The sequence below is a fragment of the Sminthopsis crassicaudata genome, chromosome 4 (assembly GCF_048593235.1).
Source record: "Sminthopsis crassicaudata isolate SCR6 chromosome 4, ASM4859323v1, whole genome shotgun sequence".
NCBI classification, from domain to species: Eukaryota; Metazoa; Chordata; class Mammalia; order Dasyuromorphia; family Dasyuridae; genus Sminthopsis; species Sminthopsis crassicaudata.
The window spans coordinates 99,510,959-99,538,641 of NC_133620.1; the positions used below are offsets into that span (position 1 = coordinate 99,510,959).

At 34.9% G+C, this 27,683-nt stretch overlaps 1 protein-coding gene across 6 annotated transcripts in view; it reads left to right on the forward strand.

The window, feature by feature from the left end:
* ZC3H11A (zinc finger CCCH-type containing 11A) overlaps positions 1 to 24,559 on the forward strand; it is a 37,575-nt gene extending 13,016 nt beyond the window's left edge. For 4 of the 6 annotated variants that reach the window (XM_074308888.1, XM_074308889.1, XM_074308892.1 and 1 more), the window contains exons 5-19: positions 1,409 to 1,528; positions 4,144 to 4,267; positions 5,523 to 5,726; positions 5,849 to 5,965; positions 7,006 to 7,086; positions 8,707 to 8,817; positions 15,257 to 15,316; positions 16,800 to 16,898; positions 17,401 to 17,469; positions 18,148 to 18,654; positions 18,772 to 18,851; positions 19,275 to 19,617; positions 21,496 to 21,662; positions 22,004 to 22,071; positions 22,478 to 24,559. In XM_074308888.1, coding sequence (XP_074164989.1) covers positions 1,409 to 1,528; positions 4,144 to 4,267; positions 5,523 to 5,726; positions 5,849 to 5,965; positions 7,006 to 7,086; positions 8,707 to 8,817; positions 15,257 to 15,316; positions 16,800 to 16,898; positions 17,401 to 17,469; positions 18,148 to 18,654; positions 18,772 to 18,851; positions 19,275 to 19,617; positions 21,496 to 21,662; positions 22,004 to 22,071; positions 22,478 to 22,736 — 2,409 coding nt within the window. In that variant the 3' untranslated portion in view covers positions 22,737 to 24,559. The remainder of the gene's footprint in view (positions 1 to 1,408; positions 1,529 to 4,143; positions 4,268 to 5,522; positions 5,727 to 5,848; positions 5,966 to 7,005; positions 7,087 to 8,706; positions 8,818 to 15,256; positions 15,317 to 16,799; positions 16,899 to 17,400; positions 17,470 to 18,147; positions 18,655 to 18,771; positions 18,852 to 19,274; positions 19,618 to 21,495; positions 21,663 to 22,003; positions 22,072 to 22,477) is intronic. The other 2 variants (XM_074308893.1, XM_074308894.1) reach the window with 2 other exon arrangements.
* Positions 24,560 to 27,683: the final 3,124 nt, after the last annotated feature.

A 27,683-nucleotide genomic window follows, 5' to 3' on the forward strand; every position in this document is an offset into this window, starting at 1 on the left:
TTAACCCCAGCCTCAGAAAAAAAAAAAAAAAAGAAAGAAGGACTTCTACCAAATTCCTTTTATGACACAGATATGTTGCTGACACATAAATCAGGTAGGGTCAAAACAGAGAAAGAAAATTATAGTCCAATTTCCCTAATGCATATTGATGCAGTAACCTTAAATATTAGCAAAGATATTATAACAAGTTATCACCAAGATGATATATCTTGATCAAGTAGGATGTATATCAGAATGTAGGATTAGTTCAACATTAGGAAAACTATTAGCATAATTGACTATATCAGTAACCAAATTAACAAAAATTACATGATTACTTCAGTAGATGCAGAAAAAGCATTTAACAAAACCCAACACCAATTCCTATTAAAAACACTAAAGAGTATACGAATAAATGGAGTTTTCCTTAAAATGATCAGGAGCATCTATTTAAAACCATCAGCAAACATCATATATAATGGGGATAAACTAGGACCATTCCCAATAATATCAGGGGTGAAATAATATTGTCCACTATCACCATTACTATTCAATATTATATTAGAAATAATAGCTTTAGCAATAAGAGAAAAAAAGAAATTATAGGAATTAGAGTAGGTAATGAGGAAACTAAGTTATCACTCTTTAGAGATGATATGATGGTATATTTACATAATCCTAGAGAACTTAAAAACTACTAGAAATAATTCACAACTTTAGCAAACTTGCAGGAATACAAAATAAATCCACACAAACCATCAGCATTTCTATATGTTACCAACAAAGTTCAGCAGCAAGATGTAATTCCATGCTGTACATAATATAAAATGTTTGGGAGCCTACCTGCCAAAACAAATCAGGACCTATATGAAGGGAACTACAAAACACTTTCCACACAAATAAGTCAGATCTAATCAATTGGAAGAATATCAAGTGTTCATGGGTAGACCAAGCTAATATAATAAAAATGACAGTTCTACCTAAATCTACTTATTTGGTACCATACCAATCAAATTCTCAAGAAATTATTTTACAAAGCTAGAAAAAGTAATAACATAGTTCATTGGGAAGAACAAAGGGTCAAGAATTGCAAGGGAATTAATTTTTTAAAATGCAAATTGTCCTAGCTGTACCAGATCTAAAACTATATTATAAAGCAGTGGTTATCAAAATCATTTGGTACAGGTTAAAAAATAGAGTAGTCGATCAGTGGAATAGGTTAGGTTCACAAAAAATTTTCTCAGAGTAGAATCTTTTTCCCTTAGATTGGTCCTATTTTCTTTGAACTTTATTATTTTTTTTCTGATTTTGACTTAATCTCTTTTCCCTATTAAATACTTATCACTAAGCAGCAAAGCTTTATGCTTAGAGATGTATGTGAATCTTTCAGGTCATAATTATTTTCTTTGTTCTTTTCTATTGGTTGCAGGGAGATAGCTGCCCATTCCGGCACTGTGAAGCTGCCTTAGGAAATGAGACTGTCTGCACATTGTGGCAGGAAGGGCGCTGTTTTCGACAAGTCTGCAGGTTCCGACACATGGAAATTGATGTAAGTGGTCAATCAAGTTTAATGATAGTTGATCATCAGTAGCCTGAAACCAAAATCACGGAGAGTGGGACAATTAAAAATGTTAATTTCTTTTGCTTTGTATAAGTTTGATGATTAAGAGAGAGAGTAGGACAAATTGGCATATCCTTATCCTCAAGGTTAAGGTTAAATGTCACATATTGTAGAACACAGCATGATTCATTACAGCAGGCAACCTGTATTTGGAAAATTTATTTCCAAGAGAGAGGGAAAGTCTCTTAAACCAAAGGCCTCAGGAGTGAGAAAAATTAACATTAGATCCTGAACTGGTTCACTGAATATCTGACCTTTTTGTGTATGTAGTTTTTAGGGGAGGAGAGCTTTATTAAAAGCTCTAAAATAGGGGCAGCTAGGTGACTCAGTGGATAGAGCATCAGCCCTGAAGTCAGGAGGACCTGAGGTCAAATCTCGTCTCAGACACTTAACACTTCCTGGTTGTGTGACCCTAGACAAGTCACCCCCAATTGCCTCAGCCAAAAAAAAAAAAAGCTCTAAATATTTAGCACTATATTTTTTAGTGTACCTGAGGTCTTCATAAAATTAACAGTCAGTATTTCATTATTTTCTTTCCTCCTTTAACAATAAAATAACTATTACTGATAATGATATTTTAAAATTGTTACTGCTATAATTTCCAAGAAGCTTAGACCTTGGGCTGTTCTCTATTTGTTTTGTCTAGATTTGTGATTGCAACCCAGTGACAAATCTTCCTCTATCGGAGCAGAACAACAACTTTTTTGTAACTTATACTTTTAGGGAGATGCCTAGTACACTAAGAGGTTAAGTGGTTTGCACAGGGTCATATCACTAGCAAGTGGCAGAACTGAATTTGAATCAGTCAGCTGGACCAGAACTAGCCTGTAATCTGTGGGTGGCCAGAGCAGCACAAAACAGGCTAGAGATAAGAGAATCAGGACACAAACTGAAATGTAATTAATTTCACAGTGAGGAAAATGACATTTGCAGGTGGAAGCTCGATTCCTAGAAAGAAGGCTTAACAATACTGATGCTTAAAGGGATTAACCCACAGCACAATCATTCTTGGATCTTGAAATGGTTCTCATGATTAGCATTTCTTGGGACAAATACAGGTGCTCTTGGATCCTGTGGGAACAGCTCATTGTACCAAGTTTTGGAAAGTTGTGGCCGGAGTACAGAACCAGAGTTCTCTATATATAATACTGTACCTGTCAGTGACAAAAAAACAGAGATTGTGAACATGTGATGGATGATTCTGGGAAATCAGAGGAGCTGAATCCCTTAGTGAACATCTGGTACTGGTCTAGGCAATAAACTTTGTCAGAGAGTGAGATCCAGAGTGCAAAGGATTATTGTTACACTAAGCTTAGGACACAGCCTTGGTGGGCCTAAGCTCTGAGAAACAAGGTATTTCCAAAATATTTTGGAATCCCAATTCTTTGGTTTCAAATCCACTATTTTTTTTAACTAATTGTGTTTTTGGTTCCAAATTCTCCTCTTCTTTTTTCTTTCTCTGCCCATTGAGAAAGAAAGAAAAACAAAGATGCATTACAGTTTAGGATAGTCATGCAAAAGGAGAAGGGAGGAAAAAAGATGAGGAGGATTGAATTGTACTAAGTTAGTCTCCTGGATCTGCTTGCTTTATTTTGTATTGGTCCACATATATCTAACGGGGTTCTTCTAAAACCATCCCCCTTCATGACTTTTTAATATCAAAATAGTATTTCATCACATTCACATACACAGCCTATTCAGCCATTCTCCATTCCAATACTATTTTCACATACATTGTGCTACCTTCTTTGACTCATAGATAGGAAAAGTAGATATGGAGAATGTTTTAGATATATTTGGGGAGATAGGTGATAGTCAAAATCCAAAAAGACCTTATCAGGCTAGAGCATTGAGCTGACTCTAATATAAATGTATGCACTTGTATACAAAAAGAAATCAATTTCACAAATATAAGATAAGGGAGGAGGGTTAGCAGTTTTGAAAAAAAAAAAATTGATACTTTGCAAGGCTACTAAAGTCAGTAGTCTAATATGGCAGTTTAAAAAGCACAGCTTCCAGAAATAGAGTGCTGAGAGTCCTCTTGTACCAATACAGTGTTGTCAGCCATTCTGTTCAGTTCTGGGTACCATGGTCTAGAAAAGACATTGATAAGCTAGAGAATATTTAAAGGATGGTAACTGGAATAGTTAGGCCCCTGCCTTAGTGTTGTATGAAGATCATTTGAAGGCAATGGGGATATTTGACCTGGAAAAAAGAAAACTCTGAGGGACATGTTTGCCTAATTCGAGTATTTGATTAGAAGTTATTTGAAGGAGGGATTAGCTTTGTTCTGTTTAACTCCTAGGGAGAGAACCAAGAGAGATTGGTGGAAGTTGTGCAGTTTTAGGCTGCATGTCAGAAAAAAATGAACAATTAGAGCTTTCTGTGAGTGAAATTAGCTTCCTTGAAATATGGTAAGTTCCCCTTTGATGAAGCTCTTTAGACAGAGGCTGTATACTTAGTTCTTGTCATATCAAGATAGGATAATCCCATTTCATATTTTGGTTTATCTCCTGATTTTTTTTTTTTTTTTCCATCCACAGAAAAAGCGGAGTGAGATTCCATGCTACTGGGAAAACCAGCCAATGGGATGTCAAAAATTAAATTGTGCGTTTCATCACAACAGGGGACGCTATGTTGAAGGCCTTTTCCTACCTCCAAGCAAAAGTAATAAGTTCTGTTTTTATTTTAAATCATTTCACATACTTTTAGTTATTTTCATGTTTTCTGTTCAAAGAAGTTTGAATTTATCAACTCCCAACTTAAATCCAATTCAAGTCAACAAATACTTATCAAATGCCAATTATGTGCAAATCACTGTACTAGGTTTTGGGGACACAAAGACAAAAGTAAGAAATCTTTTGTAGAGGACAATTTGTCCCCTCTTTTTATTTGTACTGATGCTATTTTAACATAAGTCCTATTGCCACTCACCTGGATTACTAATAGATCTTATTTCTACTGTCTCTTTTTCTCACAGTAGATTTTACTTCTTTCTATATATACTTGATCATGTCACTTTTCTCCCCTTAAATACCCCTTATTGCCTATTAAATAAGTGTCACAGTCTTTAATTTGATTTCAAGATTTTCATGGTCTGGCACAACTTCAAATTTCCTCTTATCTCATACTACTACTATTATACTCTTCAATGTATATGATTCTCTATCCAAAACTGGACTTTTGGATAGTCTTGTGCTGTACAATCTCCACTTGGCTTGTGCTTTTCACTGTTCTTGCAATGCCCTTCCCTTCCATCTAACCAATCTTTAAAAATTCAGTCAGAATACCATGTCAACAATAAAATTCCCCGGTTTTTCCTAATCTTATTTTTCTCTCTTTTCTCTCCCAAATTGATATAACTTTCACTTTATTTGCTTCCTCATTTATATACTAATATTTTAAAAAATAATTATCTCGGAGTTTTTCCCCAAGTGAATGATAAGCTCCCTAAAAACTAGGATTTTGTTTTATCTAAATTATGTATTTCTCCCAGCACTTAGCACTGTGTTCTACCAATTAATAAGTACTTAGTAAACATTTGTTGAATTGATTTGACTTGAATTTTAAATCTATTTAATAAAAATTAAGTCCACAATAATCTGTTGTTTAGTAGTTAGATGTAATATAGATTTTGAATTGTTATCTACCATATTGTTTTTTGCTGCTGCTTTTTTAAAAAAATTCTGATTTTTAGAATGCATAAAATTGATTATTAAGAATTAATAAATACATTTATTGAGACATATCTTGAATGCAGTGTATATTAAAATAGAAGGAGGACATATATTCTAATAAGAGACTAAAAAGGTCTTAAAATTTTGTGAAAATTTACTGAGTGTAGTATGTGTATGTAGAGACAAAGCAATTTGAGTTCTTTTATTCAACTGTTGTTGACTTACTGATGCCTTTTCACTTTTAGCCATTTTACCCATTGTGCCTGAGTCACCAGATGAAGAGGTGAAAGCTAATCAGCTCTCAATGCAGCAGAACAAACTTTCAGTCCAGTCTAACCCCTCCCCCCAGCTTAGGGGTGTAATGAAAGTGGAAAGTTCAGAAAATGTTCCCAGTCCCACACATCCTCCAGTTGTAATCAATGCTGCAGATGATGATGAAGATGACGATGGTAAGTGTCAAGTTTATTTTAGAAATTAAGAAATGGGAACTCAACTGAAAGTCACTCAGTGATCTAGGGAAAGAAGCTATGAATCTTAATCATTTTAAATTTAGTTTGATTTTGTTCTTTAGATCAGTTTTCTGAAGAAGGAGATGAAACTAAAACACCTATTTTGCAACCAGCTCCTGAAGTCCATAATGGATTGCGCATAACTGGTGCTCGGAAACCTGGGGTCAGCTTAAAGCAAGGTAAGAGCAGGTTTTAAATGCTGGTCCTTAACCCCAGAGGTTCCTAATCTTTTTTATTTTATGGATCCTTTGCCAGTATAATATTTTAAAGATCATAAAATATATAGGATTACTAAGGGAAACAATTATATTAAAATAAAGTTATTCTGAAAATTGAATGGATGCCCATCAATTGGAGAATGGTTGCATAAATTGTGGTATATGAATGTTATGGAATCTTATTATTCTATAAAAAATGACCAGCAGAATGAATACAGAGAGGCCTGGAGAGACATACATGAACTGATACTAAGTGAAATGAGTAGAACCAGGAGATCATTATACACTTCAGCAATAATAGTATATCAGGATCAATTCTGCTGGAGGTGGCTTTCAGCAATGAGAGGATCCAAATCAGTTCCAGTTGATCAGTTATGAACAGAACACTGGAAATGAGTGTGGACCACAACATAACATTTATACTCTTTCTGTTAATTGTTTGCATTTTGGTTTTTCTTCCCAGGTTATTTTTACTTTCTAAATTTGATTTTTCTTGTGTAGCAAGACAACTGTATAAATATATATACATATATTGTATTTAACATATACTTTAACATAATTAACATGTATGGGATTACTGCCATCTAGGGGAGGGGAGTGTGGAGGAAAGGAGGGGAAAAGTTGGAACAGAAGTTTTTTCAAGGGTCAGTGTTAAAAAATTACCCATGCATATGTTTTGTCAATAAAAAGCTATAATAAAAAAAAAAAAAAGAAGAAGAAGAAGAAGAAATTAAGTTAGCTTTTACAATTAAAAGTAATTAAAGTAAAGTTATTAAAATATTTTTAAATCAAATTCTTGGCCTTCTGGTTATAAACTTCTGCTCTTAGTCATATGTCTTAATAAAAATAGTCACTAATTCCTGACCATTTTTAATAAAGTTACTGTTAGCCTATGTTACTGCCTTAGAGGGGGGAATATCCTAGCCAAATATTCTAAACAATAATTATACCCTGCCTCTTTATTATTTCATTTCCTCATAAATCCTCTTTTGGCTTTGTAGGTGATAGTTTGAATTTTGGAATAAAAACTCTTGAAGAAATCAAGTCAAAGAAAATGAAGGAAAAATCTAAGAAGCAAGGAGGTAAAACTTGTGAGAACTAAAATGAATAACTTGTTTTTATGACTTTTTTTTTTTTCTGGAAAGATCAGTTTTGTTTTAAAGCTAAGGATTGCCTTACACATTTAATGTCATTCTACTACTCCACAAATAATAGGACCTAATGGAAAGCCTTTCCACCATTTAACAAGATTTCAAAGAAAGACAAATGAAAAAAAAACAACATAAAAATTGGAAAATTTGACTGTGTCATTCCTCAGTTTGATATAGAATTGTTACTATTATCATCATAAAAATAACAATGTCTAGTAGTTATGTAGAACTTAAGATTTGCAAAGTGCTTTACATGTATTTGATTCTCATGACAACCCTGGAAATAGGTGCTCTTATTACCATTTACAGATGAAACTGAGGGAGACAGGTTAATTGACTTGCCCAGAGTCATGCAGATAGTAAGTGTCTGAGTCAGGATTTGAACTCTTACTAAATTTTTAAATGTTTTGACGTTTTCTCAGAAACTTATCCTCTGGGGGCAGCTAGGTGGCACAGTGGATAGAGCACCAGCCTTGAATTCAGGAGGACCCGAGTTCAAATCTGATCTCAGACACTTAACACTTCCTAGCTGTGTGACCCTGGGCAAGTCACTTAACCCCAGCCTCAGAAGAAAAAAAAAAGAAACTTATCCTCTATCATTGTTAGACTTATGGATCTATTAATCTATATGCAGAATTCAGGTCTAAAAAATTTTATTTGACACACATGAATATGAGAAAGAAGTAAGACTTGGCTAGTTAGGAATAAATGTGGTAGCAAAAAAAAAAAAAAAAAATGAGGTTGTCTGTGGGGTAATTTTTATAATGTTTGCCAAATAAGTAAAAACAGATTAAATTGGAGTAGTTTAGATTTAGTATTCTTGCTTTTTTTTTTTTTAATAGTGTATCAGTTTTACAATAACACTTTGAATTTTGTTAAATCTTTTTCAATATAGAGTATATTCTTTCAATTATTTTCAAAGTATCCCTGGGAAGAAGAAAGCTAGGATAATTATTCTTATTTGATTAAGAAGAGAATCTTATAGTAGAAATAGAATTAATTTGCCCATAGTTATAGGATAGGTTGATGCCAGATATGGAATAAAACTTGTAACTCCTCATCTTAGTCCATTATTAGCTCTTCTATGTAAGCAATATATCCTTCTAGCCAACATTTAGAATTATGGATTAGGAAAATAAATATTAACTTTAAAATTGTCATATGCTAGCAAAAGTAACACTTTTTAATAGAATATTTAGCACTGCAAGGGACCTTACAGATTATCTAGTTGAACACTCTCAATTTACAGATAAGAAAACTGAGGTCCTGAAAGTTTAAAATGAATTGCTCAGGATAACATAGCTATTAAGTAATAGGATAGAATTCAGATCTAAATCTAATAATTTCAAAGCCAGCACTGTTTTCTCTTTTCTGGATTGCTAAATAATTTTCTTGGTTCTATAGACACTCAATTTTGTAGACAAAACCAGTCATTCCAGGGACCCAGGAGTGAATTACTAAATTATTAATGATCTAGTATGAGGGATTTAAAAGTCTTAAAACTTAAAAATACTTTGTTTTCCATAACTGGTTGTTTTTACCTTTATTCAGAAGGGCCTTCAGGAGCATCTGCTCACTTACTTCAACCTCAGCCCATTCCAGGCCCTGAGAAAGAGAATGTCAGAACTGTGGTGAGGACGGTAACCCTGTCCAACAAACAAGGTAAGGTGTAAGAAAGGTTGGGATTTATCACTGCCCTGCTTATGTAACTGGTGGCGCACAGATAAGGGGATATACCACTTTTGTCTATGTTGAAGGTTCTGCCAAAGAAAGATGTTAATCATTTTGAGTATGTTGGTAAGCTTTGCATGCTTACATGTTGCATTCATTCCTTCATTCAAATAAGGATTATCTACCATATGCAAAACACTGAGATATATAGAATGGTCCCTGACCACAAAAGAGTTTTTTTGATTTGGTTTGGTTTGGTTTTTTTTGCTGAGGCAATTGGGGTTAAGAGACTTGCCCAGGGTCACATACCTAGGAAGTGTTATCTAGCTGCCCCCCCACAAAAGAGTTTAAAACTAATGGGGGAGAAAATATTATGCAAATCAGTACAATAAGAGGAAGTTACAAATGAGTAGTGCAAAGTACAATAAGAATTCATAAGAAAGAAATCAATTTTTATTGGTCTGGTAGGGAAGATTTTATGGAAGACCATGGTTGCTAGATCCTGAAGATACAAAGGTACCTTTCCCTCACAGCACCTTCTCTCAAGAATTTTAATCTCATAGGAGGAGTGAGAGATACACAAGTACTATAAAATAACATATTTTAAAAGGTGTAAATATAAATTAGAAAATGGATATGTTCCTGGTTAAATAGAACATTCTGGGAAAGTCAAGGAAAGAAAAATTGCTTTTATCTGATAGAAAAGAGGGATTAGAGAGGATCTCATTGTCTTGAAATAGAAAGCACTTTCCTTGAGCAAAGATGGTTGAGGAGGAGGGATTCAGTTCAATAGAGAGTAAGGGTATATTAAAATATACTTGACCACTATATATTAGGTCCTGGAAATACAAATAGAAAAATGAAAAGAATCCTGTTCCCAAGGAGCTTAAATTCTATTTGGAATATAAAGTAGCAACATAAATATAATACAGGCTAGGAAAGTGAGGAGAACAAAAGAGAGAGCTACTCTAGAAATATATGAGTATTGAGAAAGCATTAACACATAGGAGTAGGGTGGGGGGGGGGATTAAGCAAAGCTTCATGGAGAAGGTATTATAGGAACTGAACCTTAGATAAGGATTCTGAAAGAGATGAAGGGGTAACATAGTCCATATGAGAGCTGTCTTGTAGAAATGCACAAAGGTAGGATATAGCATGTTGAATTCAAGAAACAACAAAGTGCATAATGCGGTTGGTAATGTGAAATTAGGTTGAAAATGCAGGTTGAAGCCAGGGTTTATATTATTTGTAGAGGTAGTGGGGAGCTACCAGTGTTTTTTTTTAACAAGGAAATAAAATGGTCAGTCCCCTCTCCTAGGAAGATTGTATGAAAGATGACATGACCTTGCATATCACCAATAAGTAAGCAGTTTCAGGCAATCAAGGAAACAAAAATTGTAATGGTCACGCTAGCTTTCTGGAGGTCCTCCAGACAGGCCTTGTCTCAGCAGAATAGTCAACACGAGGATGGTCAGGAACAAAGTCTAAAGTCTTTATTGTCTTCACAGAATGTGTATGCTACAATCTCTCCTTCATAATCACCCCAGTCTGACTCCTTCACAGTCTGTTCACTCTGACTGATTGAGTGTGTCTCCAGTTCTCTCAGTCCTTAAATACCCTATTACATCTTTACAGCATACTGAGTATGTGTGAACTAGAGAACCATTATATCACCATATTAAGTATATATGTGAACTAAAGAGCCATCATCTCATAGATCACACTAAGTTAACACCTTGTTGTAAGTATCCTTGTTTCAAGTATACTTCTCCAGAATTCCGGCCCTCTACAAAAAATGAAAAATTAATCTCAGTCTTCCACATAACTTTCTTCTGCTTCTATAGTGAAGGTGGTAGAGTAGTAGCAAGGAAGGGTAATGCTAAGATCCACATCATTTTTAGACTGTCAACAAACTTCAGTTAGACTTTTGCCCTTTAAGTATGAGATCCCTGTCCAATGACTGGACATAATGCCAAAATTACTGAATCATTATTGACATAAGCAAAACCTGAAAAAAGAAGGAAGTTGCAACTAAATGGATATATTACAGATATTCCCTGTAGAGGTAAAGTAATTGGATTGAGTGTTATAGTGTGCCCAAAGACTACATGATGAAGAGAATTCAAAGAACCAATTCATGAAGGGATAAAGCACATACTTAGGCTAGGGCATTAACAGTATTGATGGTGAAGCCTCTTCGTGTGTCCTTCTACTACCTAGTAATATATTTTATGGCCCAATTCCCTCCTCAGCAGTGACTGAGAGACTCTGTGGGCAGCCCAAACTTTTTTGAAACCTTATGAATTCTTGATTAATGAGAATCTTTTTTCTTTCTTTCTCTGAAGGATACAGAAAAAAAGGGAAAAAACTATCTCTGCTTGCTTTCAAGGAGCTTACATTTTAAATAGGAGAGACATGTTAATTACTAGGTGCATATTACATATAGAGAGCATAGATAGAAGGCAATTTCAGGAGAAGGCATTAGTAAATGGGGAGGATGGAAAAGGCTTCTTGTAGATGGTAAGATTTGAGCTAAATCTTGAAGAAAACCAGGGAAACAGAGGTATAGATGTAGGACATTCTAGGAATGTAGGACAAGCCAGTGCAAAGGCACAGGGATGGGAAATGGATCACCATGTGATTAAAAATAGCAGGTAGATCAGTAGAGCTGATTATGGAAGGAATTAAATTGTAAGACTAAAAGGAGGAAGGGCCAGGTTTTAAAGAGATTTAAGTACCAGTTTATATTTGATCCTTATGTTAATAGGGAACCACAAAAGTTTGAGTACAGTAATAACATGATCAGACTTGTGCTTTAGGAAAATCATTCCACAGCTAAGTGTAAGTGAACAAAATGGAATGAAAGTAGAAATAGGAAAATTGAAAAGCTATTTTAATGGTCTATTTAAAAGGTGTTAAGAGCTTTTACTTGAGGAGTAGATATATGAAAGAAAAGAAGGCATTCTGCATGAGAAGTGTTATAAAAGGTAGAAAGGACAAAATTTGGCAGTAGATGAATAGGTTGATTAGGTGAGCTGAATGAGAATAAGGAGTTGATGATGATAACCTCAGTATTCCAAACCTGGGTTTGGGAGCATAATGGTGCCCTCCACAGAAATTGAAAAGAGATGAAGAATTGGGTAGTGAAGTGAATAGGGAAGATAGTTAATTCTGTTCATGATCTTTTATGATGTCAGGGAGCCATATGGTTTGAAATGACCAGAGTGTGTAACAACTAAAGAGAAAGACTTAACGTTAAAAATAGAGATCTGGGATTCATCTGCATAGAGATAATTAAATCCATGAGAATTAATAATATTATAGATGGAAAAGAAAAGACTTCCATGATAGAACTTTATAACACCTTATAAACAACATCTCTAGCAGAGCACAATGGATAAAAGATAGCAGAAAGTATGCCAAAGAAGTGAAAGTTACTCTTTACATGATCTGCTTCGAATAAAGAATCGATTGCTATTATGTAAAATGGGAGTTGTCTAGAAACATGGAGCCAAGGAAAGGATTGAAGAACAGATTACTACAAAACTTGAAGGGTGGTAACATGAATTGTGGCTAGAAAGATAAATTAGCACCTGGTTGTAGGGAGCTTTGAATTCCAGGATAGGAAGTTTCCATTTTATTCAGTACGCAGTGTCTTTCAGCAGAGGAATGGCATGGTCATACCTATACATTTTAGCTGTGGTATGTCTTGATAGGAAGACCTAAAGGCCATTAGTCCAGGAGATGAGAAGAGTCTGAGCTAGGGTTGTGGCTTTTGAGTTGAAGGAATACAGATGAGAAACATGTATCAATCAAAAAGTGTCTGCTAGGGCACTCTATTAGACACCAAGAATAAAATAGAAATGCAACAATCTCTGTATTAAAGGAGTTTCCATTCTATTAGAGGAAATACCAACTGCACACTGAAATATCAATATATACAGAAATAAATACAAAGCATTTTCAAAAATGAGATGGGTTACATGGCATTTCACTCTTGGATAATTTTTATGTGTTATTAAGTGTAAGTTTTCTTTTTGCTTGTATCCAGTGTTTTTAGCTCTATTTCCCCTGGAAACTAGTTTAATATATCTTCCTTGTGTTAGCCCTTCAAACATTTAGAAATAAATCTAACTTCCTTTCTACCCGTCTTTTTTTTTTTTTTCCCATGCTAAAAATATTTGATTATTTTAGCTAGTTCTCATTTGGCATGAACTCAAGGCCAATACACTATTCTGGTTTGCTATCCTCTAACTCTCTCCATTTTATTAACATCTTTCCTGAAATGTGGTCCCAGAATTGAACATAGTATTATTCCTGTGTGGTGTCTGCAAAGCAGAGATTTATCTGCTTTCCCCCTTCCCCTCCCTCTCTCCCCTTCTTCCCTCTCTCCCACTCTTCCTCTTCCCCTCTCCTGCCCTCTTCCCCTCCCTCTCTCTCCCTCCATCTCTCTTTCTCTCTCCCTCCATCCTCCCTCTTCCCCCCCTTTTTTTTTCTCTCTCTCTCCAAATTCATCTTATTAAATGCAGAAAAAGTTGTAATTTGTTGAAATCTTTTTGGATTATATCTGGCATTCAAGTTATTAGTTATTTCTTCTTGCTTTGTCATTTGCAAATATGTTAAATATGCCATTTAAGCTTTCATTCAAGTCATTCATAAATACGGTAAATATTATGGGGTCAAACGTAGATCCCTGAGACAAAACACTAGGATACAAGTTGATGTTTTGCATCCCATTTTACTGATTTTCCTACTTTTCTTTATCAGGACTTCTTTTCTTTGTTTCCTTGACCTCGTTCCAGCCTCATAAACTTAGTGTTCCCTAAAATTCAGTCCTTGGCCCTCATCTTTTCTCTCTACATTCTCTTCCTTCACATTCTTACCCTCTCTCATGCCTTTATCCTATAAATTCTGTATTGGTGGTGCTAAACTATATATCTTTTGCCCTTATCTCTATAGCTTATTTTTGATTCTTTTATACTACATCTTGAATAGACAACTCACTATATCCAAAACAAAACAAAAATTAAATCTTTACCTCTAAACTTGTAACTCCTCCTGATTTCATTGTTTCTTCCAGTGACATAACAATTTCTGTGGTTTTTCTTCCTCTCACATTTCCTCTTCAGTCTACTATCAAGTGTAGCTGATGTTTTGATATTTCAGTGAATTCATGATGACTTTTCCCTTCTTTGACCAGAGAATAGCCATTGCATCCTCTGCAATTTGTATCCATGTTCATCCATAGATCCTCTAAAGAGGAGTTACTCATTGCACTGGAGGCCTTCCTCTAGCCTTTTTTTTTTGGGGGGGGGGGGCAAGTGGAGTGCATTTTGCCGGCACCACTGTGGAACTTGAGTCTCTTATGTCTATGGTATCTCTTATTTGTTTCATTCTTTCTGTTCCCAGTGTCATTATTCTAGACAGACTTACTTAAGTCTTCATCTCTTCCAGGAGTTTTAGTTCAATCTGCACCCAAATCATCACATCAGCTAAGTAATATATACAATGTTACATGCCTGTAGTCTATCACCTCTGCAAAGAAGTTAGGGAGATAAATTGTCTTATCTCTTCTTCAGAGTCAAACTTGAAGGAACCGTGCCTTTTTAAAAAAAAATTTATCTTTTTCACTGTCTACCATAGAATTCTGTCCACAAATATTTGTTGAAGATGTAAGTTTGTTGCCTTGGAGAAGAGGAGATGAACTGATGTCTGTTTACTTGACTTCCAACACTGCATTTTGTAGAGCATTTATCAGTATTGTTTCATGTTTACTATTTGTTGACCTCCAGGGTGTTGTCATATAATATTTAATATGCTGAATTGTTTTTATTTTTTTGAGACTTCCAAAAAACTTTTGTCTTGCACTCCTACTTCTATACCTTTCCAAAAGTTGGGAGACCCAAGGAGGAGAAGAGTAGCATATAATGTCAGATTTTTTTCAATATGTTTATTGAGTTTCTGATTTTTTTCTTTTTAAAATGATGTTATAGGAAATAGTTCTTTTGGAAACAGTGAGAATACAGGGGAATAATGTAGATGATAAAAACAAAAGACAAAAAAATCTATCTCTAAAGTTGGAATCAGGAAAGACTTAGATATAAATCCTTTTTCTAGCACTTATTAGTTGTGTGACCGTGGGCTGTTCATAATAACTTGAATTTCTGCTTTTCTCCTCTGAAAATTAGACTAATAACTGCAATATTTAATTCAGATTTGAATAAATCAAGTGAGAAATAGATCAAGTGTGTCAGTACTTCAAAAAACCTTCCAGTACCATATAAATGTCAGCTTTTGTGTTATCATTTTGGGCATTAAAATGACTATTCTTTAATACTTTCTGGTTTATTGCCAAGTGCCTTGCATTCACCAAGCACTAATAGTGATCAAGGATAGTAAACTGTAAGCTATTTATTGTTTGTTATTTTAGGAGAAGAGCCCTTGGTGCGACTGAGTCTTACAGAAAGACTAGGGAAGCGGAAGCTCTCAGGTAAGGATATTTTGTGCAGATGTTTGCAGATGTAACAAGCTGTGATATATTAGAAACAACTCAGTGTGCCTTTCCCCACACAAAAATAAGCTATTGATGTTGCCCCACCAATTCTCTATACAGTTCTTAATGACCTTGTCATCAAGTTTCCTTCTCCAATTTCTTTTTGCCCTATATTTATTTCATCTTTTCAACAGTTTTATGAATTAAAGTTCATTTTTATTCTTAATAATTCTTTTTAAAAGGCCCTGAGCTAAAAGACCATGAGTACTCTTTCTCTTTTTCTTTATTAAAGGAAAATTTTAAAGAACTTTTTTAGAATAAGGATAAAAATTAGATTTAATAAAATTTTTATCTAACAATTTTAGTTAGCTAAAATATATTAAAATTTAAACTTCCCATTTATCAGTAAGTTCACTTAACAATTTTATTTATTTGAAGAATACAATTTTAAGTATGCTATTTTTTTCCTGTCTTTTTTGAAAGACAATTAACTTTCCATAACTACCCAAAAATAATGTACTGCCTAAATTTGAAAAAATTCTGATTTCACAGGTTCCTTTCACACCATTTTAAGAGGTGTTGCCATGGCAATTTAATAGTACCTATGTAGGTAGTGGTAGTGATGTTTTTATGGACAAATCTTTGCTTTACCATTTTAAATTACGTATTTATCTGCTAAGTTCTCAAGAGATATGAAAAGATAATTGCAATTTTAGTAAGTTATTCAGTTTTTGCTATTAGAAATATAAATTGTTTATAAAATTCTTTTGTAGGCAACCTAAAAACAGGTAGAATAGAAAAAGGAAATTGATATAAGCTCTTGGGAGTTAATATTATCTACATTAAGAGTTTTACTAGCTTTAGAGTTTTATACAAGTATATCTTTGGGAAATTTTGGTCTTCAACAATCTGGAAAACAATTAAAATATTAGAAATTTCTATTTAAACAGCTTACACTAGGCAACATGGTGGTACTGGAAAGAGCTCCTGACCAGGAATCAGAAAGCATACATTTTGGTTTTGACTTTCTCCCAGTTATTTAAACATTATCTCTCTGAGCCTTATCTTTCTTGATTGTAAAAGGAAAAGACATATTCAATGATCTCTGAAGTTCCTTCTAGTTCTGAAGTTCTATAACCTTCTTGGTTGTTTGTGGTGTTACTTTGGTTACTGGAATTCACCTGTTAGCCAGTTAGAATTTTTGGTACATTCTTAGTCTTGACTTTAGTTAACTTATGATTCCCATATTGAAGGTTATTCATATCTTGTTTTCTTCCATCCTACCATCTTACTCTGTGAAAATTTCATTACCTTCTCTGAGGTAGAGTTGTCCAGTTCCAAGGAAACTTCACTATTTGTCATATAAACAGAAGAAAGGACACTAATTTTCATAGATTTGTTTGCTTTTTCTTATTCATGGTTTTTCTTTTTTTAAAGAAATGATTTCAACTAAATTTATATTTTTCCTTTGATCTAAAAGGTGTTGACAGTGACCCTCCACTGAAGCGAAGCCTTGCTCAAAGGCTTGGGAAGAAAATTGAGTCTCCAGAAATGAATACTGACAAAACACCAAAGAAAGGTACTAATTTAACAAATTTTTAAAATTACTACACTCTTTACATTTGCCACTTGCTTTATTGGCACTTTGAGCTATCTGTGTTCCTGATCTGTTCAGGCAAACTAAGATGATGGATTTTTAGGGCCATGTCATTCCCTTTCCATGATTTTTAAAATGAAAAAAATTTCCTAAAGCCCATCAGATAATTTATTGTTTAACAATAATTTTTCAAATTTATTTTCCAGAATATTCTAATATGTGATGTAGAAATCATTTTTCAGAGCCAAGTTGTTGGGGTCAAGAACTAGATAGGAGAGATTTTGAGAGAAAAGTAGTAGAAGGAGAAGGCAAAGCCCCAGAGAAAGAGTACTGGCAGTAAGAGAAAAGTGTTGATTTCATTATGAAAATTGAAAAGGAACACATGAAATTCAATTAAATACCATAAAGAATTCTTAGTTTAATAATTCTGTGTAAATATCAGCAGATCTTTATCATGTCTTTTATTGTTCTTTTTATTTTTCAGTTCAAGTTTCTAAGTCTCTGAAAGAGAGATTAGGAATGCCAGCTGATCTAAATAGTATGGAGACAACAGGTAATGATTCCTGAAACTGATTCCCATATTTCTTACCACACAAAACAACATATATGTTTTCTCTGATTTGGTTGATTTCAGGTTAGAGGTTAGATTTTTCAAGCCAGGTTAGAGGTTAGATTAAAAAAAAAAAAAAAAAAAAAAAAGACAGTCATCTTGATTCACTAATAATTCAATTTTTGTTTCCTTTCCCTTTTCTCTACTCTTCCACATTCTCATTTCCAGTCATTGTTTTTCAAGTGTTAAATATTTTTTAATAAATATCTCTTTTCTATAAGAGGAGAGAATATCATTTCTAGTATCCAGGCATCTAATTTTTTTTTTAATTTTATGGCTTTTTATTTACAAAACTTATGCATGGGTGATTTTTCATCATTGACCCTTGCGAAACCTTCTGTTCCAACTTTTCCTCTCCTTCCCCCCCTCCCCTCCCCTAGATCAGGCATCTAATTTCCTTGTATTTTTACCAAAAATTACTGTTTTTTAGTGTGAGCAGAAATTTATTTTATTTAAAAAAGAAAGACTAATCTATAGATTTTATGATAGGTAGCTATTTATTACTGTTTTCAAGTTCAGGATTCATGATATGAATTGTCTTTTACTAGTAGTATACCATTGAGAAAGAAACTTTCAAGTAGCACAAAAATATAAAGTTGAAAGTTTTTTTTCTTATGTTAGCAGAAAGATCTGCAAAAGGTGGAGAGATCCATGTGAAGACACTAGAAGAAATACGTCTTGAGAGAGCTAGCCAGAAACGAGGAGACTTGCAAACCAAAATCAAGAATGAAGGAACCCATAAGACTGAAGATTCCAGTTTAGGGATAAGGAGCTCTTCTGCTATTCGAATCAAAACATTTTCTGAGGTCCTAGCTGAAAAAAAACACCGGCAGCAGGAAGAAGAGAGACAGAAAGCTGAGAAGGAAAATCCTTCTGTTAAGCTCAGAATAGAAAGTGAGTCTAAGAAAGCAGTCATCTTGCCTCCTACCACTGCCAGCAAAGGGCAATTAGAAGAGCTTACAAGTAAAACCAAGCCCATGCAGGAAGTTCACATAAAAACCCTGGAGGAGATCAAGCAAGAAAAGGCATTGAGGGTACAACAGAGTGCTGAGAACAGCACCAACTCCCAGCCACAGCCTGAGCCTACTCCAGTGATAAGACGACTGCTCCGCATCACCAAAAGAACAGGTTGCAAAATTATTTTGTTTGCAAGTGGATACCAAGGTATCCATTAAGCTAAAGATTTAATCAGCACACACTGGCCTAAATTAAAGATTAATTATTTGGAGTTTAATTTGAACACAGGTACAAAAGAAGAGAAGAAACTTAGTGAAGCAGCTGACATCACATCTCGTATTGGTGTTACTCGAACAGAGACTGTTGAGGTGAGAACATTAGCAACATGGTTCACAAATAGTTAATTTCCATGTAAATGCCTTTTTCTTTTTATCTCATAACTATTTCTTATAGGGTTTTGTTTGTTGTTGATTACAAGTGAACATATTTCTCCCTTCCTCTTCCCATTTTTCAATGATGCTTTATTCTGCTAGGTAACCCAGGATTTAGAGAGGTGTTTTAAGTCCCTTTAAGCTTTTTTCTAGGAGCTATTCCAGCTTTTGATCATAAATATCAGTTAGGCTGTGGAAGAAAGATAAACTATGCGTTCTATGCTGCATTACAGAATTCTCTTTGCTCTCTGTACGTTTTTGAAGCAGTACTATCAGTCTTTGTTACCTTGCTGGTAGTTGTTTTGGCCACAGTTTTGTCTTTAAAAATGCTAGAGTTGAATTCTGTTGGATCTTTTGTAGGTTTCCTCACAGCCTTCAGATGAGACCACAGGAGATGGCATTGCCAAAGTTCAAGTCAAGAAATTTGAGGATATCATGAGAGAGAAGCGCATGCAGAAACAGCAAGAGGTGGAAACACTACAAAAGGAGAAAACTGTATTGACACCCCTTCAGGAAGAAGTAGCACCTAGTAATACACAAATGGCAGAGAAATCAGAACTGAATACTGTGCCAGGAATCACCCGCCAGCTGACAAAGCGCATGCCAGTAAAAGCCCAGCAAGTAGAGGTAGAAACTTCAGGAATTGGGGATTCAATACTGAATGTGAAATGTGCAGCACAGCCCTTAGAAAAAAGGGGTAAAGGTAAGTGTCTTATATATTATGTCCTGAACAGTGGTATTCTTTATTCAGTGAACCACTGACTCACTTGGATTAATAGTTGACAGTTGCATTTAATTTGTCCTTGGAACTTAGTGAAAAGAAGGAGAAAATGTTTTGAAAATTCTCAAAAATTATGACATGGTATCCCTAGACCCTCCATTAATCAGTGCATTCAGAGTCAGCCACAGATCCTTTGGGCTCCAATAATCTATAGAGATCATAGGATTTAGAGAGTATATTTAATATAGATGAGAAAGTGGAGGAAAAGAAGCTTCACCCAAGTAATAGAGATTATTATAGTTCATAGCATAATGACACTCAAAGTCATCTGACGCATAGTTCAGGAATTTTACTACTACACCAAGCCTTAGTGATAAGTGTAGAGACATTTACCTCTTTGCACTAAAATCTCAAATTCATAGGATTACAAACTTATAATTTGAAGGAACCTTAGAGACTATATGGTTTACCTTCCTCTTAAACAAATGAGAAATCAGAGACAGGAAGTTTATGTGACTTATTCAAAGTCAAAGAGGAAAAGAACTATAAGAGTAGAGGTTTGAAGCCAGATCCTATAATTCAGGTTTAGAATTAATGATCTTTTCTATTTATGACTCAAACTAAGGCCATGAGTATTTTTCTCTTCCCACTTAGTATCACCTCTATTATTATTCTTTCTTTGTTGTAATAGTTTTCATATGGTTTGGATTTCAGAATTTAGATAATTTTCTCCATTTCTCTTCATTTTCAGTTTAGTCTTCTTAAGTAAATCATTAAACCTTTCGAGTCATTAATGTTTAGATGAATATGATCTTCCAAGTCCAAGTCCTAATATGATACATTTTATTTCTAGCCAATAGTCAATCATTTCCATATCTTCACCCAAAAAACTAAATTGTAGACTTTAGTTACATGTGTCCTGGTTGGCCATTCCCTTCCAAAATCCTTTTTTACTTTCAACCTTTAAAAGAAAAAAAAAAGAAAATCCCTTCTTTGCCATCAGATTTTTTTAGTGTTCTACACAGGACTTCAATGTAATAATAGTTAGGATTTATATCCCATTTTAAGGTTCATAAACGGGTATGTGTAGGTACATATACAATTTTCATTTAAAAACTAAGGACACTGATTCTCGACAACAGTCACTGGTTAAGTGACTTATCTACGGTCACAAACCTGGTAAATATCTAAAGCAAGATTCAATCTCAGGTCTTCCTAATTCCAAGTCCAGTGCACTATCAGTTGTGCTACCTAATAGCCTTTCTAGACTTCTACCATTCATTCCCGCATGTTGAACATATGTAGTTTACATTTCTGTACTACTTTAGAAAACACTTTACATACATATGATTTTTTATCTTCACAACCCATGAAGGTAGATGGTTTAAATTGTTGGTTATCCCTTTATCCTATCCAAGAAACTGAGTTTCATACACAAATTTAATAACTTGCCCAAGATTCCATAGGTAGTATAGTGATAGAGCTAGTCCTTGAAATCTGGTTCTCTGACTTCAAGTTCTTTCCACTAAGCCATTCTTTTTCACTTGTATCATTTAAAGTGGTTGGTGATCAATAGGCTTAATAATGGAAATACCAGGAGTTAGAGATTAGTAGGTAATGGTTGTCTATAAAGTTAAGTGGTGGTTATCTATGGAGTTTATAGTAATTTCTTTGTCAAAACCCTATGCCAAAACAACAGCAGTTTTATGCCAAACAGGTAATTTAATGGGATAAGTAAGTGTACATGGATTGTGTTAGTTATGTTATTAGACATGGTTTATACCTCTGTTTTTCAAAACCATTATCCTTGATGTCTTCTGATACTCTAAATACTAACCAACTATCATCTTCACCCTGTAGCCAAGCCCAAGGTTAATGTCAAGCCATCTGTGGTTAAAGTCATTTCAACCCCTAAATTGGTCACCAAACGCAAGGCAGCTGAAGTCCACCCTGCTGTCATTGCAGCAGTAAAGCCACTCAGTTCCAGCAGCATTCTTCAGGAGAGCCCAAGCAAGAAAGCCGCTGTGGTAAGAAAATTATTTTTGATTCATAGTAGGAGCTTTTTAGAAAAATGAAAGTCTACTTCCATTGTGTCTCTAACTTTCATAGTATGGCCTACTATTTCTTAATACTTTGGATGTTTATATTATAAATTCTTTGTCTTCTTAAAGAGAAAGAACCTTTAAAACAGTATTTGTTCCGTGGTAGGAACAAGGTTCCAATTTAGCCAAATACTAGTTAATCTTCCTGGAGTTGGAAGGTTTTATTCCTTATCCTTAAGACCCATGCATTGGGAACTAGGCATCAGAGGACTGCTTAACTTCCTGGAAAAGGTAAGTGGATGTTGATGTACAATGTGCTTTTCCAGGCTGCTGTTCCAGTTCTCTCTGAGGACAAACCAGTCACTGTGTCTGAGACAGAAAAAACCCCAAACAGGTAAACTTTCTCTTTATTCCTTTTACAGTGACTTTGTCACTGTAAATACCTGTGTTCCTGTTCCTTATCTCTGAAGAACTTTGCCACCAAATGATTCTTACACACTCCAAATTCAAATAATTTATGAATGAGACTACATAGTAAGCCCCAAAATTTAGTAAGAAAATTTTTGTAAAAGATAGGATTAATGTTCATTGTCACAGTATATGTTCACAAAATTATTTTTTTCTATATTTCATGGTATTCAAAAGATAGCACGTGATTGAGTGGCCTAAATAAGATGATGTTTGGTTCCATCTTAATGAACTATTGTCAAACTCAGAAACATTCACATGTTAAAAAGACCTAAGGACTGAGTGATTCTGCCAAGACATCTTTGTAATGATGAATTCTGTCCTTCTCATAGTCTTGATCTGCTTCCAAGCCAAGCTGATTCTGATCCACCACCACCAGAAGTATCTAGTCCTTCTTCATCCCAAGTGGCAACAAAAAGCCGCCGGCTCAGCTCTGCCTCTTCAGGAAAGCCCCCCCTTTCTGTGGAAGATGATTTTGAGAAACTGATCTGGGAGATCTCAGGAGGAAAATTAGAAGCAGAAATTGACCTGGATCCTGGAAAGGATGAAGATGACCTTCTACTTGAGCTTTCAGAAATGATTGATAGCTGAAAGTGGTGAAAGCTCACTTTAAAAAAAAACTCACAAAAAAACTGAATTTCGTTTCATCTATTATAACATTTGCCTGAGGTGACTATTTCTCTAGGCCAGGATTTGCCCTTATCAGAAGCATACCTCAGAAGTATCTATACTTGTTTGGGCCTCCTGTGGGTCAAATTAAAGAGAAGGCCTTTGGGCAGCCATCCTGTCTATTATTGTTTAGCTTTGAGATACAGTTCCTTGTCTCACCCTCCACCCCACCCCACCCCTGTCCCTTCCTTCTCCCACTTTAAAAAAAAAAAAAAGAGAGAAAGTAGAGATGAGATTGGGTTGGGGAGGGGGGCATAAAGGAGCTTAAAGCTTTATGGTCTATGTTTGTTAATTCTGGCTTTTTTCTTTGGGTCTTCTTTGTTGTATGTGTAAACGTATACATGAAAGGTTATTAGAGTTTGAAAAAGATGAAGACAGCTGCTACTACTCTTAAGGACCAAATTTCATGCTGCCACTGAGCAAAATACACTCAGCCTTTGTTACATTGTCCTTTTACAATGTATTTAAACTGTAAACATAGCTTTAGAGAGGGCTAAGCAGCTACAAGGAGCAAACCAGAATAACATGGACAATTCTTCTAGGTCCAAGTTTTGGTGCTTCTGCTACTCTGAAGGCTTCTAACTAGAAAATGCTTATTTATTACTACTGTAATTTAAAAAGAATTTTTATTTTTTGCTTGAAAGTGCCTCGGTGGTCCCAAGAACTACTGTTGCTAGGATCCCCTGGTTTCTTCACAAGAAGTAACATGATTAGAAGAACCCTCTTCTCAGCATGAAAGTTTTTCTCCCTCCCTCTTCCCAGTACTTTTTCACCACCACTGGCATAGAATCACCAGAAGTTGTGTGAAGGGGTATGCTTTTTTGTTTTTTAAATCTGTACCGCTGCAGTTCCAGCAAACTCTCTTGCCCAGGATTTCTATATCCTTAACCACCTAGAAAGAAAGCCAAATCAGCTGCTGATTTTCATATGTGAACTATAGCAATACACTGAACCCCACTGTAACAGGGATGTTGAGATGCTTTGGAGGTGTATTGTGTACCTTCCATTTTTGTAGATGACTTTTCCTACTATTTCTGAATTGATTTTTTTTTTTTTTCTTGATGTCCTCTCCGCATCCCCTCAAGGATTTTAGACTTGTGCTAGAATAAGCCTATTCAGGCTTGTGTTCTCAGAAGGAGATATATTGCATTGTAAATATTTGTGTTCATATGGTATTTTGAAGAAAGGAAAAAAAAAAAAACTTGTCCATTTTTATAATTCATTGTAGGTGGTTATCTTGGTTCCCATAGGGAAAATTGACCCACCTGTCATATTGGCTCCTAAGGAACTGCTGTTGTAGGCGGCTCATCAAAAGGAGAACTTCATGTAATCTCATGGGAGGGTGGAGAATGCCACAGGACTACCCATTTGGCCTTGTTGAGGTCTGAATGGTTATGCACAAACAAGAGAAATTTATATTTAAAACACAATCCCCACCCCTTCCTCTGCAATTGAAAGTATTTGTTGTATGAGGACCCTTCCCCAAGGCCAAGAATGGAATGTTCTGGCTTCATTACCGCCTCCTCTCCCTTATGCATTTCATTTTTGAGGTCTGCATAGAGATCTCTAATCCTTTTTGTAAATAACCATTTTATTCTTTTCATTTTTTATGATTTTGTTTGTATCCTATTTAAAGCACTTGTATTATTAATCTGCGTCTGAATCATTCATGTTCAGCATCATTTGAACCATTAGTCATTACGGAGAAAATATATTTGTGTTTTAAATAAAACTGGTGTAGGAAATTCTTGGCAGTGTGACTTGTATATAAACTGTTAACATTACAGCAGTGCATCTGATATGGCAGATGCCCGGGTCAAATTATTATTCCCCTTCTGTAACTATAAATGCCTTGGATTTGTTCCCTAAAATCTTTTGATTACATGTAAGCAAACAACTAAATATCCAAACTATGTCTATAATTTAGCTGCTAGAAATGGTCATTAGGATGAATATGTGCTGTAATTTTAGAAAATATTACTTTAAGAGCAGCTAAATAAGATTTGTTCAAAAAATGAATTGTAGAGTTTCTTAATAGTTTGCCAGCATATATAGTTCTTTAATGTGGGCAAAAACACTTTACAGATAATCTAATTTTAGCCTTCCAGTAATCCTAAGAAATAGTGGTTATTAACCATGTCTTACTGATAAGGAAATTGAGGCAGACAGTTTGAATGACTTAGCCAAGATCATATGTCTAATAAGAATATTTTCAATGAAGGCAAATGCCTGTAACTTTTCAGAAAATCTCCATGTATCAAATTCTAGCCTTTTTAAAGGTCTAGTTCAAATGCCACTTTAGGTCTTTCCAGTACCCTCCACCTATTTTAATTAATTTAGTTTATCAATTTAGTTCATTTAGTTTTTCCTTCAATTATGTACATATGTAAAAAATACATACTGCTTTATATTTGAGTTGTGTGTACATATCTTTTCTAACATAGAGATCAGGCATCTTTGAGTTCATTTAGTTCAACACACTCAGTTTGAAATAGAATTAGGGGCAGCTAGGTGGCTCAGTGGATAGAGCACCAGCCTTGAAATTCAGGAGGACCAGAGTTCAAATTTGGTCTCAGACACTTGACACTTGACACTTCCTAGCTGTGTGACCCTGGGCAAATCACTTAACCCCAGCCTCAGGGAAAAAAAAAAAAAACTTCTTGAGGGGAAAGATGTTAATCATCTTTGAATACACTGTTACACCTAACACAAAGACTTGTACAAAGTAGGTGTTCAAGATCCAATCAAGCTTTAAAATTCTTTGAAAGCAACAGGTACCTCCTGATGTACTGATGTACTAGTTAAGTGATTCTGGCCAAATCAACCTCAGTATTCTTGAACAGCTCTGATTTTAAGTTGTAGAACAATTGCTGATATACTTCATGGGTATTTTCCTACACCAATAAAATCACAGATCTGGACCCCTGAAAAGCACAAGCTAATGACAGAACAATAAGACTGATTTATATGTAGCAGGCAGGCAAGAGAAAAACATGTGATGCACTAGAGTCCTTACTGATTTTTCTCAAATACTTCATTCTCAACTCCTTTTGCATGATTAGAACTTGTAATCATATCTAATTTTATTTAGCTATTTTATACATGTACATTGTATCTCCATTAAAATGTAAATCTTGAAGGGAACATTTTGTGTTAAATACTAAAGTAACTCCATAATATCCTAGTGCTATTCTATGAATGTACTGTAGTAGATGCTATAATGAAATTAAATTCAAAACAAAGGAAGCTTATCAAACTCTGCCAAAGAACTTAGAATTTTTTATGTGAATTTGGTTTTTGCTTCACTATTCCAAACATTAAGCTCCCTTTATCTATGGTATAGACTGTATATGAAATATATATATATATACACACACACATATATATATGTATACCTCACTTTAAAGATAAATTAACAAAACATTAAATGGTGGGATTTTTTTGCTTTAAAGAAGTATATACAATGGGATTCTTTTAAATACCCAGTTACACACATTCATTAAAAATTATTTAATAAAGATGCAGTCTGCTCAAGATAGCTACTATAACAGCATGGCAGTGACCAATCTGGGTGGAGTGCTCAGATTGAGATACCTCAAACCTAAGATCTTTGAGATTTTGGGTGCTCTATGGAGATGCTATAGAACATTATGAAAATCCAGTATTCTGAACCAAAAGCTGAGCAGTAGCTAAAACCTACCAGTGCTCACATTCCAGGAAAATGGAGATCAGCACCAATACCTGAGGTGAAATTAGAACTGACTGCCCAACCAAAAGCACAACAGTGGAAAACCTGGCCCTGGGACATTCCTCAGATCAGGAACTAAGGCTGAAGATTTAGTAAATAAAAAGACATCAACTACTATGAAGATTTTTGTAAATCTAAAATACGCAAAAGTTCAACATTAAAGAAACTCTATGATAAGAATCAGAGAAAAATGTATTTTCCACTAGAGATTATATGAATATGAATGAAACGAGAGATTTTTCAAAATGTAAGTTTTGGAGAAAAAAAATTTATTTTTTTTATTATAGCTTTTTATTTACAAGATATATGCATGGGTCATTTTTCAGTGTTGACAGTTGCAAAACCTTTTGTTCCAACTTTTCCCCTCCTTCCTCCCTCCCCCAGATGGCAGGTTGACCAATACATGAAAGGATAAGTTAAATACAATACAGGTATACATGTCCATATAGTTATTTTGGTGTACAAAAAGAATCGGGGGGCAGTGGATAGAGCACCAGCCCTGAATTCAGGAGGACTCGAGTTCAAATTTGGTCTCAGACACTTAACACTTCCTAGCTGTGTGACCCTGGGCAAGTCACTTAACCCCAGCCTCGGGGGGGGGGGGGGGGGGGGGGAAGGGCAAAAAGAATCGGACTTTGAAATAGTGTACAATTAGCCTGTGAAGGAAATCAAAAATGCAGGCAGACAAAAATAGAGGGATTAGGAATTCTATGGAGGGTTCACAGCCTTCTCCCAGAGTTCTTTTGCTGGGTGTAGCTGGTTCAGTTCATTACTGCTCTATTGGAACTGATTTGGTTCATCTTATTGTTGAAGAGGGCCACGTCCATCAGAATGGTCATCATATAGTATTGTTGTTGAAATATACAACGATCTCCTGGTCCTGCTCATTTCACTCAGCATCAGTTCACGTAAGTCTCTCCAGGCCTTGCTGAAATCATCCTGCTGGTCATTTCTTACAGAACAATAATATTCCATAATATTCATATACAATTTATTCAACCATTCTCCAATAGATGGGTATCCACTCAGTTTCCAGTTTCTAGCCACTACAAAAGGGCTGCCACAAACATTTTTTCACATACAGGTCCCTTTCCCTCCTTTAAGATCTTTTTGGGATATAA